Below are 18257 nucleotides of genomic sequence, written 5' to 3' on the forward strand. Positions count from 1 at the left end.
AATAACAATGAAAATGTAAGTGCAAAACATTCACTTATCACAGTGAAAACCTGTAATATTGTGATCACTGGAAATAAAACGTAATAATCAAATGTTTATGGAGTAATGACTCTCTCTGTGATTGGGGCAGAGTACAAATGTTTTTTTCTTGGCTGTATTAAATATGTTTGAACTTGAGGTGTCAAAAAGTATTATTATTATTTCTGTTTTGTTTTGCATAGATTGAGGAAGAGTTATATCGGAACTCCATACATATACAGTAGAGAGAGGTCTAGTATTTTGGTTACAGGGAGGGTTGCTGTTAGAGACAGGGCCGGATTAACAATGGGGCTGATGGAGCTGCAGCTCCAGGCCCCTTTCTCAAGATAGGCCCATTTGCCCAAAAAAAAAAAAAAATTTTTTTTTTTAAGATTTTTTTTTTCTAAGATCGAATTTGGGGGGTTGTAGCTCGGTGACCAGAGGTCACAGAAACCCCACATTTGGGGGTAGGCATGGGAAGAGCTACCCCACAACTGGTTAAAATATGGGACGGCTATCATTTATGGTTCCGGAGATACGTGCCTGCTTGCACAGCCTGTCAGAAGCTACATTCAGAGCGGCCAATATAAATACAAGCTGACACACTGCAGCAGACTGATAGGATCACAGTGCTTATAATAATTATTTGTATATTACTCATGGTAATTAACCCCTTGCCACCCAGGCCAATTCTGACACTTCTCTACTACATGTAAAAATCATCATTTGTTTTTTGCTAGAAAATTACTCTATGGTGGTCTTTGCACTTTTTATGTTGCAGGGTACAGAGCTGCACGATTCTGGCTAAAATGAGAATTGCAATTTTTTTGCTTAGAAGATAGATCACGATTCTCTCACGATTGTTGCGGCGTAACATCATCTTTCACGTTAAAACAAAAAAACAAAAAAAAAAAATGGGCTAACTTCACTGTTTTGTTTTTATGGTTTTTATTATTCATTGAAGTGGGAGAATGCAGTGTGACATAACATATTGCAGCAATAGCCATTGTATTCCCTAGAGTCTCTGCTAAAATATATATAATGTTTGGCAGTTCCAAGTAATTTTCTAGCAAATAATATTGCTTTCTAACTTAAGAAACAAGTGTTGGACTTTAAGTGGTTAAATTTAGTTACAATGTTAGTTAGTTACAATGTTTCATTTTGTTTACAAACTTTGCAGACTGCCCAGATTTGTTCTTTACACACAGAAGTGTATCCATTTGATCTAAGAAGGAAGGTTAGTTACAATGTTTCCTGTTAAAAACTTGGCAGACTGCCCAGATATTTTCTTTTGACAGCTGAGGCCGAGTACTCACGAGCAGACATGTCCGATGAAACCGGTCCGCGGACCGTTTTCATCGGACATGTCTGCCCGGGGACTGCCCGGGGACTTCTGTTCGATGGGCGTACACACCATCGAACAGAGGTCCGCGCGTAAACAATACGCGGGGCGTGTCCGCGGTGTCGCCGCGTCGATGACGCGGTGTCGCCGCGACAATGACGCGGCGACGTAGGCGGCCTGCCTTTAAAATGCTTCCACGCATGCGTCGAAGTCATTCTACGCATGCGAGGGATGGCGGGCGGCAGGACATGTACGGTAGGTCTGTACAGACGACCGTACATGTCCGGGCGGACAGGTTTCCAGCGGACTGTTTTAAAGCAAGTCCAGGAAACAGTTGTCCGCTGGAAACCTGTCCGATCCGCCCGAAAATGGTCCGCTCGGGCCTACACACGGCCAAACATGTCTGCTGAAACTGGTCTGCGGACCAGTTTCAGCAGACATGTTTGGTCGTGAGTACGGGGCCTGAAAGTCTCTCCACTTGTTATATGAAAGAATCAGCAGACTCTGCATTGAAGATCGTCAGGGGGGTTGAATCGAGATCACAATTTTTTTAACGATTAATTGTGCAGCTCTAGCACGGTATTTGCGCAGCAATTTTTCAAACATGTTTTTTTGGAAAAAAATGTTTCATTCATTAAAAAAAACAGTTAGTTAGTTAAGTTAGCACAATTTTTTTTGGTATCATAAGCGATGCTTTACATTTTTTTAGGTTACATGTTTAGAGTTACAGAGGAGGTCTAGTACTAGAATTATTGTTCTCGCTCTAACGATCGTGGCGTATGTAACCTGTGTGTATCTGGCTCTGATACTACCAGTGCCTACCCAGCCACTCACTAGTATCTCTCCCCAGCCTGTCCCCACACACCCTCTCACCTGCTGACCTGTGGATGGGGGAATCACTCCTGCAGTGTTATTGTGTTCTGCCAGTGAGTACAATGATCAGTGTTGCTAACTTTAGCTGGCAGCACTGATTGTTTTAAGAAAAAAAAACAGGCTGGTTGTACTCAAGTTGATTAATAGATTGACTTGTGTAAAACCAGCTAGCCCATACATAGATTGACTATGGCTGGTCTCTGCATAATTGGCGTAATTTCAATCCATGTATGACCCGCTTAACCACTACTCAGTCCCTAAATATCCTTCCACTCCTGTACATAGTGCTCACTGTCATACTCTCCACACTCCTCTCCTGTACATAGTGCCCACTGTCATACTCTCCACACTTCTCTCCTATACATAGTACCCACTGTCATACCCTACACACTCCTCTTCTGTACATAGTGCCCACTGTCATACCCTCTACACTCCTCTCCTATACATAGCGCCCACTGTCATACCCTTCACACTCCTCTCCTGTACATAGTGCCTGCTGTCATACACTCCTCTCCTGTACATACTGCTCACTGTCATACCCTCCACACTCCTCTCATATACATAGTGCCCACTGTCATACCCTCCACACTCCTCTCCTATACATAGTGTTCACTGTCATACCCTCCACACTCCTCTCCTATACATAGAGCCCACTATCATACCGTCTACATTCCTCTCCTGTACATACTGCCCACTGTCATACCCTCCACACTCCTCTCCTGTACATACTGCCCCATCATACCCTCCACACTTCTCTCTAGTACGTACTACCCTATGTCATACCCCCTCACTCTTCCTGTACATACTGCCCATTGTCATACCCTTCACACTCCTCTCCTGTACATAGTGCTTTTTGCCATACCCTTTGTACTCCTCTCCTGTACATAGTGCCCACTGTTAGACCCTCCACATTCCTCTCCCTCACCTGCACATACTTCCCACTTATATACCGTCCATACTCCTCCCCTATGTCGCTTACCCACAAAAACAGTTCTTTAAAATTATACTGAATATCCTCAATGTTACCAGCTCTAGAATGGACACACTTTTGTTAGTTCAACTAAAGGAAATATCAGTTCTCATATTTGTTCTGCCCCATTATTAGTACTCATTTAATTTTGTGATTACTACTATGATGTTTAGAGGAACATCGGGGATCTCAGCTACTCTAAATATAGCACTTATATAAAAAAGTGGCCCTGAAAATATTTTTTAAATGTTGGCAACTGTGCACTTAGGCACTGCCCAAGGGCCACCGTCCACCAGGTCAGTAGGGGGCCCCATGAGAGGCTCCTGGGATCCTGTGATAATAAAGCGGTAGTAAACTTTCCTGACATTACTACTTTTTAGAGGCCCTGGGGTAGGTTATGCCACAATGTACAAGTATGCACAGCATATTAGCACATTAGTGTACACTTCAATTTTCAGACTGAGCCCTCCAGTGCTGCGATGAATCAGGCGGGGCCCGGGCACTTCCATCTTCACCCGGTCTTCCTTCTGGGTTCTGTGCCTTTGGTCACTTGCCTTGGCTGGGCTGCGTTCATGTCATTCCCACGCATTTATTTATTATTTATTACACCCCATTCACACCTCCGCGACAAAACGCCTGACGCCGGCCGCTCGTGCCGCTGGAGGGCAGAATTCCCATTGCTGTCTATGAGATGGTTCACATCTCATAGACGCCGTACACCTGCGGCATGAAAAAAAGTCCCGGACCCTTTTTTTCAGGCGGCATTGGCGTTCGGCCATACAAAGCAATAGGAAGGATTTGTAAAAAAAAGTTACACTATTCGCGGCAAAATACGCCGCGTACGCGCGTTTCTTGTCGCGGAGGTGTGAATGCAGCCTAAAAGGCCCCACCAAAATCCTCAGCACCAGGCCCATGATGTTCTTAATCTGGCCCTGGTTAGAGAGAGCTATTGAGCTATATAGTAAAGCAGGCTTTTTTTCAGCCAAGTTGCTAAAGATAGCCTAGAAAATACCTGAAAGGGAGTTGAGTGCTCCACCTCCTGGATGAAAATTATAATACAAAACAATCAAATTCTTGTGCAAAAAAATATATTATTCAAAAGTGCTTAACAAGATTCATAACTAAACGCATTAATTTTGGTTTAAATTTTAGACCATTAGCATTTAATTTGCACAGCAGCCTTCTACCTGTGGACAAAGCAGTTGAGGCAGCCATCTTGGCAATTGCGTTGGCCGGGAATCGAACCCGGGTCAGCTGCTGGATAAGCAGCTATGCTCACCACTGCACCACCAACGTGAGGAATGTCTATGGAACGATGACATTACTACATTTCTGGGACTCTAAGTCAGTGTTTCTCAACTCCAGTCCTCAAGCCGCCCTAATAAGTCATGCTTTCAGGCCTTGCATTATTTTGCCTGACACCCCCCCCCCCCCCCCCCCAGTGTCTGTGTGATGATCCATCCATTTTCGGAAGAACACCTGCTCTTTTCTCCTCGTTGATCCCAGGCAAACATGAGGCTATATTTCTGGGCACACATGAGGCTGCATTCCTGGGCACAGGTGAGGCTGCATTCCTGGGCACAGGTGAGGCTGCATTCCTGGGCACAGGTGAGGCTGCCTTCCTGGGCACAGGTGAGGCTGCATTCCTGTGCACACGTGAGGCTGCATTCCTGGGCACCGGTGAGGCTGTATTCCTGATCACAGGTGAGGCTGTATTCCTGGGCACAGATGAGGCTGCATTCCTGGGCACAGGTGAGGCTATATTCCTGGGAACACATGAGGCTGCATTCCTGGGCACACGTTAGGCTGCATTCCTGGGCACAGGTGAGGCTGCATTCCTGGGCACAGGTGAGGCTATATTCCTGGGCACAGGTGAGGCTGCATTCCTGGGCACAGGTGAGGCTGCATTCCTGGGCATAGGTGATGCTGCATTCCTGGGCACTGGTGAGGCTGCAAATGGTGGGCACAATTGCTGCATATGACGGGCACAAGTGGCTGTGTATGATGGGCACAAGTGGCTGCAAATGGTGGGCACAATTGCTGCATATGATGGGCACAAGTGGCTGCATATGACGGGCACACTGGCTGCATAAGTCGGGCACAATGGCTACGTATGACGGTCACAATGGTTGCGTATGACGGGCACAAGAGGCTGCATATGGTGGGCACAATGGCTGCATATGACGGGCACAATGGCTGCGTATGATGGCACACTGGCTGCCTATGGCGGGCACAAGTGGCTGTGTATGGCGGGCACACTGGCTGCGTATGATGGGCACAAGTGGCTGCAAATGGTGGGCACAATGGCTGCGTATGACGGCACAATGGCTGCGTATGACGGGCACGATTGCTGCATATGACGGGCACAAGTGGCTGTGTATGACGGGCACAAGTGGCTGGAAATGGTGGGCACAATTGCTGCGTATGACGGGCACAAGTGGCTGCATATGAAGGGCACACTGGCTGCGTATGACGGGCACAATGGCTGCGTATAACGGGCACAATGGCTGTGCATGACGGGCACAATGGCTGCGTAAGATGGGCACAAGTGGCTGCATATGGTGGGCACACTGGCTGTGTATGGTGGGCACAAGTGGCTGCATATGGTGGGCACAATGGCTGTGTATGACAGGCACAATGGCTGCGTATGACGGGCACAAGTGGCTGTATATGGCGGGCACACTGGCTGCGTATGGCGGGCACAAGTGGCTGCAAATGGTGGGCACAATTGCTACATATGACGGGCCCAGGTGGCTGTGTATGACGGGCACAAGTGGCTGCAAATGGTGGGCACAATTGCTGCGTATGACGGGCACAATGGCTGCGTATGACGGTCACAATGGCTGCGTATGACAGGCACAATGGATGCGTATGACGGGCACAAGTGGCTGTATATGGCGGGCACACTGGCTGCGTATGACGGGCACAAGTGGCTGCAAATGGTGGGCACAATTGCTGCATATGACGGGCCCAGGTGGCTGTGTATGACGGGCACAAGTGGCTGCAAATGGTGGGCACAATTGCTGCGTATGACGGGCACAATGGCTGCATATGACGGTCACAATGGCTGCGTATGACGGGCACAAGTGGCTGCATATGGTGGGCACAATGGCTGCGTTTGACGTGCCCATCATACGCAGCCAGTGTGCCCACCATACACAGCCACTTGTGCCCGCCATACGCAGCCAGTGTGCCCGTCATACACAGCCATTGTGCCCGTCATACGCAGCCATTGTTCCCGTCATACGCAGCCATTGTGCCCACCATATGCAGCCACTTGTGCCCGTCATACGCAGCCCTTGTACCCGTCATACGCAGCCATTGTGCCCGTCATACGCAGCAATTGTGCCCACTATTTGCAGCCACTTGTGCCCATCATACGCAGCCGTTGTGCCCACCATATGCAGCCACTTGTGCCTGTCATACGCAGCCAGTGTGCCCACCATATGCAGCCACTTGTTCCCATCATACGCAGCAATTATGTCCACCATTTGCAGCCACTTGTGCCCGTCATACACAGCCACTTGTGCCCACCATACACAGCCACTTGTGCCCGCCATACGCAGCCATTGTACCCATCATACGCAGCCATGGTGCCTGTCATACGCAGCCATTGTGCCCACCATATGCAGCCACATGTGCCCATTGTACGCAGCCATTGTGCCCACTCTTTGCAGCCACTTGTGCCCGTCATATGCAGCCACTTGTGCCAATCAAATGGAGCCACTTGTGCCCATCATATGCAGCCACTTCTGCCCATCAAATGCAGCCAGGCACATCCCCCGGCTGTCACTTCACTAATCCCCCCCCCCCCCGCGCGCGTGCAGCCGGTCTGGCGAAACTTAGGCCCTGTACACACGGGCGGATATCCGATGAAAACGGTCCGCCGGACCGTTTCCATCGGATATGTCCGCTGGCGGATTTTGATCTGATGGCTGTACACACCATCAGATCAAAATCCCCACGGAAAACATCCGCGGTGACGTGGCCGCGCCGTCGCCACGACGATGACGCGGCGACGTGCGCGACCCTGGAAGGTAAATACTTCCACGCATGCGTCGAATCATTTCGACGCATGCGAGGGATGGGGATCGGACGGACTTATCCGGTGAGTCTGTACAGACGACCGGATAAGTCCGAGGGACAGGTTTCCAGCGGATAGATTTCTTAGCATGCTAAGAAAATTTTATCCGCTGGAAAACCGTCGGCTGGAAAAATGTCCGCTTGAAAATGTCCGCTAGGCCCTACACACGACCGGATCTATCTGCTGGAACTGATCCGCGGATAAATTCCAGCGGACAGATCCGGTCGTGTGTACGGGCCTTACCGAATGACGGGACTTCCTCCTCCTCTTCTGTAGCGGCGGCTGTGGCTCCTGTGTCCGCTTGGCTCCTCAGGCTTCCTCCGCCATGTCTCCTTTTCTGCCAAAGCGTTAGGCATCCAATAGGATCACCTACAGCTTTGGCCAATCGGGAGACAGGTTTTACTGACCTGCCTGCTGATTGGCAAGGAGGAACTTTAGTGTGAAAATAGCCTCTGGCTCTAATCACATGCTTCAAAATACACAACCCGCCTATCCCAACTATAATATTTCATGTGTCCGGCATCCTGAAAGGGGCCGGGCACATGAATAGGGAGGGCGGGAGAGGTGACGGGGGTGGTGCCCATGCATTTTGGGCCCACCATGCAACCATGTAGTGGCCACCACTGGTCTTTGATCTCTGTCAAGTGCTGGGGTCTGGATCGCCTCCGCTGCTTTTCCTCCAATCGGGCCAAAGAAGCTGAGTGCGAGTTTCCCTATAGCCCTCACACTGGAGACTTGTACACCATCATCATGGCATCCCAGGACGGTGGGTACCAGGTCACGGGAGGGCAGAGTGCAATGTGTGACCCACTTTGGGCTCACTGGTGACTTAGGGAGAAGGAGAGGGCCCCTGGGTGGATGTGGGAGAAGAAGACAGCACCTGGGTGTTTGGAGGAAGAGATGGCCCTTGGGTGTCCGTGAGAGAAGGAGAGGGCACCTGGGTGTTTGGAGAAGGAGAGGGCCCCTGGGTGGCCATTTAGTGAAGAAGAGGGCCCCTGGGTGGCCGGGGGAGAAGGAGAGAGATCCTGGGTGGTTGGCAGAGAAGGAGTGGGCCCCTGGCTGTTTGAAGGAGAAGAAGATGGCCCCAGTGTTGGGCAAAATTGGAAGAGCTGATCCTTGGGTGGTTGGAGAAGAAGAGGGTGCCACCCTTCTCCCCTGAGGATGAGGACACCCTTCTCTCCCCAGAGGTAGGGGACACCATTCTCTCCCCCAGAGGACGGGGACACCCTTCTCTCCCCCGGAGGACGGGGACACCATTCTCTCCCCCGGAGGACGGGGACACCATTCTCTCCCCCGGAGGACGAGGACACCAGGGCTGGACTCGGACAAAAATTTTGCCCTGGACTTCATCCACTTTGACAGGTCTCTCCCACGGCGGCCGGACAAACCTGCCCCCCCCCCCCCCCGGCCAGCCAACACCGATGGTCACCCAAGCCCCACCTCCCCCTTCACTAGCCATTAGTCGTGCTACTTTATTAGAGTAGAACGGCTGGTACTGGTACTCTTTTAGGCAGTACCAGTGGGAAAGCTAGACATTATTTTACCCGGGGCAAAGAATCAGTTCGCTGCCCTCCCTAATGGGAAAAGATTAGGCAGAAGTGAGAAACTCCCAGCCCATAGCTGTTAAGTCATCTGGCTGTCCCCTCCCCTGTGCTCCTTTTGGTCTCCCCCATGCTCCTCTGTCCCCCTCCCTGCTCCTCTGGTCCTCCCCTGCTTCTCTGTTCCCCCACGTGCTTCCTTAACCCCCCCCCCCCACAATGCTCCTCTATACCCTCATGCTTCTCTGGTCCCCCACATGCTTCTCTGTTCCTCTCCTGCTCCTCTATTTCCCCCCTATGATGCTCTGGTCCCCCATGTGCCTCTATCCCCCATCCCTCATGATGTTCTGGTTCCCCACAATGCTCACCTCCTCTCCCTGGCTAGTTAACTTCAGCGTGACTGAATACAGACATGCTCCTCGGGAGTCGCACTCAGAAGCTCATCATACGATCCGGAAGGACGGCGGCCACACACAGCTGTGACACTCGTTCTCTTGGTCTATTCTTCCCCCACTCTCCAACCTGTCTGCTGCTGCGGAGAACCTACTTGGAGAGCGGGGGAAGTGAAGACCAGGAGAACGAGTGCCGAGGAAGCTTATGTCACAGCTGCGTGTGGCCGCTGTCCTTCCGGATCGTATGATGAGCTTCTGAGTGCGACTCAAGAGGAGCATGTCTGTATTCAGTCACGCTGAAGTTAACTAGCCAGGGAGAGGAGGTGAGCGTTGCGGGGAACCAGAGCATCATGGGGGACGGGGGGGTAGAGGCGCATGGGGGACCAGAGCATCATGGGGGGGGGGGAAATAGAGGAGCAGGAGAGGAACAGAGAAGCATGTGGGGGAACAGAGAAGTGGGGGGGGGGTACCAGTGGAGCACAGGGGGGGACCAGAGAAGCATGAGGGTACAGATAAGCATGAGGGGGGATAGAGAAGCATGTGGGGGAACAGAGAAGCAGGGGGAGGACCAGTGGAGCAGGGAGGGAGACAGAGGAGCATGGGGGAGACCAGGAGACCAGAAGGAGCATAGGGAGGGGACAGCCAGCTGACTCAACAGCTATGGCCTGGGAGAGTACCAGTACCAGCCGTTCTACTCTAATAAAGTAGAACGGCTAATGGCTAGTGAAGGGGGAGGTGGGGCTTGGGTGGCCATCGGTGTTGGTCGGCCGGGGGGGGGTTGGGTTTGTCCGGCCGCCATGAGAGAGACCTGTCAAAGTGGATGAAAATTTTTTGCCTGACTCCAGCCCTGGTGTCCCCGTCCTCCGGGGGAGAGAATGGTGTCCCTGTCCTCCGGGGGAGAGAATGGTGTCCCCGTACCTCTGGGGAGAGAAGGGTGTCCTCATCCTTAGGGAAGAAGGGTAGCACCCTCTTTTCCTCCGACCACCCAAGGACCAGCTCTTCCAATTTTGGCCAACACTGGGGCCATCTCCTTCTCCTTCAAACAGCCAGGGGCCCACTCCTTCTCTGCCAACCACCCAGGTTCTCTCTCCTTCTCCCCCGGCCACCCAGGGGCCCTCTTTTTCACTAAATGGCCACCCAGGGGCCCTCTCCTCCTCCTCCAAACACCCAGGTGCCGTCTCCTTCTCCCACGTCCACCCAGGGGCCCTCTCCTTCTCCCTAAGCCACCAGTGACCCCAAAGCGGGTCACACATGCGCTCTGCCCTCCCGTGACCTGGTACCCACCGTCCTGGGATGCCATGATGATGGTGTACAAGTCTCCAGTGTGAGGGCTATAGGGAAACTCGCACGCAGCTTCTTTGTCCCGATTGGAGGAAAAGCAGTGGAGGCGATCCAGACCCCATCACTTGACAGAGATCAGTGGTGGCCCCTGCATGGTTGCATGGTGGGCCCACAATGCATGGGCACCGCCCCCGTCACCTCTGCCGCCCTCCCTATTCATGTGCCCGGCCCCTTTCAGGACGCCGGACACATGAAATACTATGGTGGGGATAGGTGGGGGGGGGGTGTATTTTGAAGCACGTGATTAGAGCCAGAGGCTATTTTCACACTAAAGTTCCTCCTTGCCAATCAGTAGGCAGGTCAGTAAAACCTGTCTCCCGATTGGCCAAAGCATTAGGCGATCCTATTGGATGCCTAACGCTTTGGCAGGAAAGGAGACATAGCGGAGGAAGACTGAGGAGCCAAGCAGATACAGGAGCCACAGCCGCTGCTACAGAAGAGGAGGAGGAAGTCCCGTCATTCGGTAAGTGTCGCCAGACCGGCTGCACGCGTGGAGGGGGGGGGATTCGTGAATTGACAGCCGGGGGATGCGCTTTGCTGCATTTGATGGGCAGAAGTGGCTGCATATGATGGGCACAAGTGGCTGCATATGACGGGCACAGGTGGCTGCAAATAGTGGGCACAATGGCTGCGTACGATGGGCACAAGTGACTGCATATGGTGGGCACAATGACTGCGTAAGACAGGCACAAGTGGCTGCAAATAGTGGGCACAATGGCTGCGTACGATGGGCACAAGTGGCTGCATATGGCGGGCACAATGGCTTTGTATGACGGGCACAAGTGGCTGCAAATGGTGGGCACAATTGCTGCGTATGACGGGCACAAGTGGCTGCATATGGTGGGCACACTGGCTGCGTATGACGGGCACAAGTGGCTGCATATGGTGGGCACACTGGCTGCGTATGACGGGCACAAGTGGCTGCATATGGTGGGCACAATGGCTGCATATTTAGACTTACGCGGCGTATCTCGAGATACGTCGGCGTAAGTGCTTTGTGAATCCGGGCCTATATTTTTCCTGGACCTGCCATTGATATACACGGGGCCCGCCCCCCTTCATCAGAGCAGGCTAGGGGGCGGGGCTGGAGGCGGTGTGGCTCTAGATTTTTTCTCGACCTCGGGTCCATTGATTTACAAGGGGCACGCCCCCCTTCACCAGAACAGGCAAGTGTGTGTTAGGGACGGGACTGGAGGCGGTGCTGCCGATAATATCATTAAGAATCTTGCTCCGCCTCCGCCCGCCCGAGTCTATGATTTTCCCAGACTAAAACAGCGCCTGCGCATGCGCGGTATATCGCGGTGAAGCGGCGCATGCGCATTGGACCTGCGACCTGCGATAGGGTGACCAGAAATCCCCTGGGGACAGTCCCCAGATTGAGGACACTGTCCCCGGACCAAGTCTGTCCCTGGTTTTGTCCCCGGATTGGATTTGAACAGAGGCTGGGGCAATTTCAAATACAGTCGGTGCTCCTACTATAAGGTGACCAGATTTTTTAAATGAAATCCGGGGACATTTTTTTTCTTAACTAGTAATGGTGTCAATCAGCAACTCTCTACCCGTCGCCACACGCCTCACAGCCTGTCAAGTCTCGCTCTCCGGGCCCCGGCTACTTCTGGGTAGGGAGCAGCTCCGGAAGTGACGTTGTCCGATTTCTGCATAGGTCCGATGTTTTTTTATAACACCGGCCCTAGCAACCAGTTCCGGAAATGTAGTTACTAGTTAGTAGGGGGTGGCTGTGTCCTCTATTTCATTCCGGGACATTGTATTGTCCCGGGAATGAAGGTACCCGGGACCCAGGACAGACATGTAAATTGTGGGACAGTCCTGGGCAATCCGGGACACGTGGGCACCCTGCTGGGAGGCACTGTGAGAAGTTGGGGGCAGGCCATGAGGAGGTCAGGAACCACCACTGGTTGTGTAGGGTGTGGGGGGATCAGTGATAGTTGAAGTAAAGGTGGAGCTTTGCTATGGGAAGGAAATCTTATAATGTTCTCCATTTTTATTCCCCTGATTTCCAGTATTACACTAAGTTGTATGAACTCATGTGGCCATGTGACTTGTAATTATGTCCTTGTTTGTTCTGCCCTATACTTCACAATCACCAGAACGGATTTCATTCATTGCACGCTGAGTTATCAGTCACTTTCTTCTCATTGGCCCGAGTTATCAGCCACTTTCTTCTCATTGGTCCGTGCGCCCGTCACTTATTTCCTGTCTTTCACAACGAGCCCGCCCCACACCCCGCGGGTGAGTAGGCGGGGTAGGGACACGCGCTCCCCAGTACTGGTCCATGATTGGTTGGTAGTGACGCTTCTGCTCGTACTCGCGCTGTCCTCCTCGCGTGGTGTGTGTCGCGCGCTTGCCACCCCCATCCCTTCATTCCCATTGGACGGACTGATACGCGCCCCCCGGCCACCCGCAGGTATATATAAGACCCGTCGGTCCCATTCAGACCCCTGTTATGTCCAATTGTGCAGTAAAGAAGCAGAAGATGGAAGAGTCCGCGTTGGAGCAGCTGAAGAAGTACACGGTGGTGGTGGCTGATACCGGGGACTTCAAAAGTGAGTCTTCCATGTGATGTGTGCATCCCTGGGGGGGGGAGACCGACAGACCGACCGACAGACCGACCTACCTACCTACCTACATGTGTGTGATTGGGGGGCACATGACAGCCGACTCTATGGATTCTATACATTCTTCATCTGTCATAGACTACTGGCCACACATTCTACAATCTGATTGTATAGATCCATCTATAAGAGATTGTACAATCAGGAACCTGTAGTATACAGCTGATGGTAGATCTACAGAGGATTGTGCAATCAGATTGTATAGTATATGGTCACCCTTAGAATGATCAGCGCGATTCTTCACACAATTGGATGTTGTGATCTATGAATTCTGCGCAATACACAGCGGGGAACGCACACGAGACGCTTTCACAAAATCTGTGACAATCTTTATGAATGTCAGGAGATGTCATTGATTTTAAGCAATTCCATTTTCTGATTGGTCTGGACAGAAAATGTGATTGTAGGAAAGTAAATTGATAAGTGTATGGTGCATCAAATGATCTGATTGGATGGGAAATCCCTTCATAGGATCTTGTATAAGGTAGTTCTGTGTATGGCCGCTATTGGAGAGATCTGATCTGGAGTGCGATTTGTTCTGCTCAGGGCCGTGTTACAAGTGATGGTGTGAGATCTGCTCATAGGACCACAATATTACTCAGCAATGCTGTGTGAGGCATCATGTGGACCATAGGGTGTGCGCTTAGCCTGCCCATACGTTATACAATTTTCCTTTAGATTTACTAAAACCGTATAAGGAGGTCAAATGGAAACTCTTGTAATTTGTATGCAGACACGCCATTGCACTACGTAGTTGAAGGTAATGGTAAAGGAAATTGATTATTGTATAAGGTGGACCTAATCGGAAACTTAATGTAAAGCTGGCCATACACTATACAATCTGGACAATGTTTTTGTAGATCTTTCATCAGCGATGTAGTACCCGGGTGTGCCTGATTGGGTACAAATTGAATGGATTGTCGCTTATTCTCATTACATTCTGGTAAAGCTAAAGGAGATTTTACATAGTGATCATGGGGGTAGATTTGCGCATCCTTATGCATGTGCAGCGTAGTTCATATGCGCTACGCCGGCGCAATCGTGTGAGGTTACCACCTGATTCAGGATGCCTTTTCGCGTTACTTTGGGCCGGCGTAAGGTAAATTTGAGGGCGCAAGTGAAAGTGGGTGTGCCCCTATACAAATGATGGGCTGACCGTTCAGCAGTGGCTTGCGCCCGGCGTATCCTCGACGGAACATGCGCAGATCGAGCGCTTCCATGTGCGCATGCGTGCAACTACGCCCGTCCTACTTCCTGGGCTACGCCGGCCCACCTGCTTACGCTGAGCACATAAATGGGGGCAGACATGCGCACGTCCTGCGCAAAATTACATCCTGCTTTTTTCACCCCCCCCTGAGCAAGGTCATTTTGCCCCAAATTTGCTATGGCACCTCCTCAGAGGGTAAAAAAGAGGAAGAATAATTTTAATAAAAAATAAAAATTAATAAAATTAATTCCAGGGAGATGGAGGTCATGTTGGCGGCACTGACCAAGTATGATGCCGCCCTGCATGGTGCCCAGCGTAAAAATACCAGCACGGCACAGAGGAGGGCAATATATGAATCCATCACCCTGGACATAAATGCCATTGGGAATGAAGAGAGGACATGGGAGAAGATTCAGAAGAAACTGAATGATATGTGGCGTCGGGTCCGTGACAAACTTGTCCTAATCCGCAAACATGCCAGGGGCACGGGAGGGGGACCAGCCTGCCCATTGCGTTTAACTGCGGAGGAGATTATAGCGCAATGTTTGGCGAAGGAGCAGGTGGAGGGCGTCCCAGGATATGACTCCACTGTTGGGGACTTGGGGACAGGTAAGTGTGTTTTATCTCCTATTTGGTGTGTATCATGGGAGGGGGTAGAAGGGAACATGTGACAAGTGTGTGGCTCCACCAACATGTGTTTTTTTGTGTCATCCACAGATGTTGAGGATGAAGCTGGGGCCGTTGGCTGCAGGGCGACCCGCGCCATCCCCACATCATCATGGGGTCCAATCAGCCCCCATGCAAATACTGGGCGGCAGGAGGAACAGGGCCGGCAGACCCGCCATATAGGGGCCATGGTGGGAGACTTGAGGCGGGTGGTGGACAGCCTGGCCTCCTCCTCGTCAGTGCAGCAGGCCCTCACCCTGCATGCTGAGCTGGGCAGGAAAAATACGGAGAGCCTGGAGGAAGTGAGCTGCAATAGTGTGGCGATGGTCACCTGCATGGTGGAGCAGCAGGCGGCCACAGCATTGCTCACAGCATAGGTGAGCAGGTTGGCAGGGGCGGTAGAGGCCAACACTGCTGCTGTGTGGGAGGAGCGGAGACTAACCCGGCGGCACCAGCAGCACAACACCACCCGGCAGCTTCGGATGCTGGCACAGACAAACTCTGTGCTCACCCGCCTGGCCAACGCCATGGAGGGCAGGCAGGCACCACCTGCCAGGAGTGAGCAAGTAGGGGATGATGCTCCATCCCCACCCCATGCACCATCCCCACCGCAGGTTCCATCTTCACCCCAGGCTCCACCACGCCAATTGAGGAGCCGTGGCACCAGGATGGCCAAAAGGAAAAGATGAGGATTTTTCTGCGGCTCTGAAATTGTTTTTTAATTAAGATTTCTGCTCAGATTATGAGCTTTTTTGTATTTGTATGCTCAGATTATGAGCTTTTTTGTATTTGTATGCTCAGATTATGAGCTTTTTTGTATTTGTATGCTCAGATTATGAGCTTTTTTGTTTCATTTTTATGCTCAAAGTTTGAGTTTTCTGCTTTCTTTTGTAGTCCCTACACACGGTGAGGAGTGTATACTACAGTGTGACTGGTGTGTGAATGGTGGGGGGGTGTCACTCCTGCTGGAAAAGGGGTGTCACCCTCTGCCACGTGAAAGGTGTATGAATGTACAGCAACATAATTTGAGCCTTGGCGTGGCGTTGCTGCTCCCTAGTACCGTGTGTTATTCTTGGGTCTAATCCAATTTTTGGTGGATGTGTGGTGTGTGTGTGCTAGGGACCACAGTGGTGTGCATTCTACTTGTGACATGATTAATGTGTGTTTAACGTGCAAAGAGGCGTTCCACGAGACCACTCCTGATTGCTCTTCCCTCAGCAGATCGAGTAGAGTTGGTTAGGGGGGGATTGCGTGGGTCGGGGGGCAGGTCATCACGTATGTCAATCTGCAGGCCCTTTCTCATGGCGAAGTTGTGCAGAATACAACATGCCCCGATCATCTGGCACACAAAGTTTGGGGAATACAACAGGGTCCCCCCAGACTTATCCAGGCATCGGAAACGGGACTTCAGGAGGCCAAATGTGCGTTCCACCACTGCACGTGTACGTGTGTGCTTCATTGTATCTTTCCTCTCCTGGGGTTTGGGGATCCCGGAATGGAGTCATGAGATGGGGTCGCAGTGCATATGCCGCGTCACCTGGAAGGGAAAAGACAGGAGGATGTTAGTCGTGTATGTGCCCCTCGTGATGTCTGCATCATGGGGGGGGGACAGTCATGCCTGACACCCATGTCACTCACCAACCAGCCAGCTGTCCCCATACATGTTCTGTTCCAATTCTGTGGAGATGTGGCTCTGACGGAATATGAAGCTGTCATGGCAGGACCCTGGGTGTTTGGCACGGACATGCCATATGAGGCCTTGGGCATCCACTATCACCTGGATATTGATTGCCAATGCTTCCTATTGCAGTATATGTGCTCTATGTCACGGGGGGGGCCGTAGTGCCACATGTGTGCAATCAATGGCCCCCACAGTGCGTGGGAATCTGGCAATTTGATAGAAATCTGTCACTGCCTTCTGCCGCAGGTCCTCCTGGATGGGTTTGATGAAGTGGTGGGACATGCGTCTGAGGATTGCGGGGATAACCTGGTGCACACATCTGCTCATGGAGGATTGTGACATCCCAGCCACTGCTCCACTTGTACGCTGAAAAGATCCACTGGCCAGGAAATGCAGTGTTGCCACTACCTTGACCAATGGCTCCACTGCATGTCCACGATGTGTCTGGCTGGTGATGTCATCATGCAGGATTGTGGCTAATTCCAGGATGACTTCAGGGCTGAATCTAAACATGCGAAACACCTCCGAATCCCCCATGGCAAAGACGTTCCTGCGCACTCGGTATATCCTCTCCCGTGCCCTCCTACGTACAGCTTGTGCGCTTTGTGCGCAAACTGCGGCTGACACGCGCAGGTTTGTGAATCAACGTTTGTTCCTCATTTGCATATTTGCAGAGGGATAACAATGGGAGCGCAAGATGCGCACAGCGTAAAAATGGCCATTAAATGCGTCGGCGGAGAGAAACTACGTCCGTAGGAAGAAGCCTAATTTCAGGCGTAGCTTTTTCTGGGTCATCCGCATAGTTGCGTGGGCGCAAATTCTTGCGCGGGGGAAAAAGGAGATGCGTCGGCGCAAGTCCTACCTGAATCTACCCCATGGACTTTAAACGCTTCCATACCAGGCACTTGCCCGCCTTCCTGCCCAAATCGGCTTTCAGCGATGTCGCTGTTTAAATAACTATTTACGCTACACTTTACCCAATTTTAGGGACGGTTCACACTGGGGCCACTTGTCAGGCGACTCAGCCACCTGACAAGTCGCGTCCCATTCTATTCCATAGAACCGTTCTAATGGGAGCGACGCAAGTTGCTCCGACTTAGAAAAAGGTTCTTGTATGACTTCGGGGGCGACTTGCTTTGACTTCTATACAGAAGTCATTTTGCAAGTTTCCTCAAATCGTCTTCAGGACGCCTTGCCGAGTCGCCCCTGAAGTCGTGCCGCCCCAGTGTGATCTGGATCTTATCTTGTTTCCACAAATAGATTTCTTTGGTGGTATTTGATCACCTATGCGGTTTTTATTTTTTGCTAAACAAAGTCTGAAAATTTTGAAAACGTTTTCTTTTGTTTCGGTTATAAAATGTTGTAAAGTTTCCTCCTTAAAGGGGTTGTAAAGGATTTTTTTCCCCCTAAATAGCTTCCTTTACCTTAGTGCAGTCCTCCTTCACTTACCTCATCCTTCCATTTTTCTTTTAAAATGTCCTTATTTCTTCTGAGAAATCCTCACTTCCTGTT

The 18257-nt window shown here is 51.3% G+C and overlaps 1 protein-coding gene and 1 non-coding gene across 2 annotated transcripts in view; one reads left to right on the top strand and one right to left on the bottom strand.

The window, feature by feature from the left end:
• Window positions 1–4427: 4427 nt before the first annotated feature.
• TRNAD-AUC lies at window positions 4428–4499 on the bottom strand. Its single transcript has one exon. It is a non-coding gene; the product is annotated as a tRNA-Asp (tRNA).
• An 8386-nt stretch (window positions 4500–12885) lies between these two features.
• The window catches only part of TALDO1 (transaldolase 1), a 48041-nt gene continuing 42669 nt past the window's right edge, over window positions 12886–18257 (top strand). The window contains exon 1 of the mRNA XM_040328633.1: window positions 12886–13122. Coding sequence (XP_040184567.1) covers window positions 13023–13122 — 100 coding nt within the window. The 5' untranslated portion in view covers window positions 12886–13022. The remainder of the gene's footprint in view (window positions 13123–18257) is intronic.

Source organism: Rana temporaria, chromosome 11 (genome assembly GCF_905171775.1).
Source record: "Rana temporaria chromosome 11, aRanTem1.1, whole genome shotgun sequence".
Taxonomy (NCBI): Eukaryota; Metazoa; Chordata; class Amphibia; order Anura; family Ranidae; genus Rana; species Rana temporaria.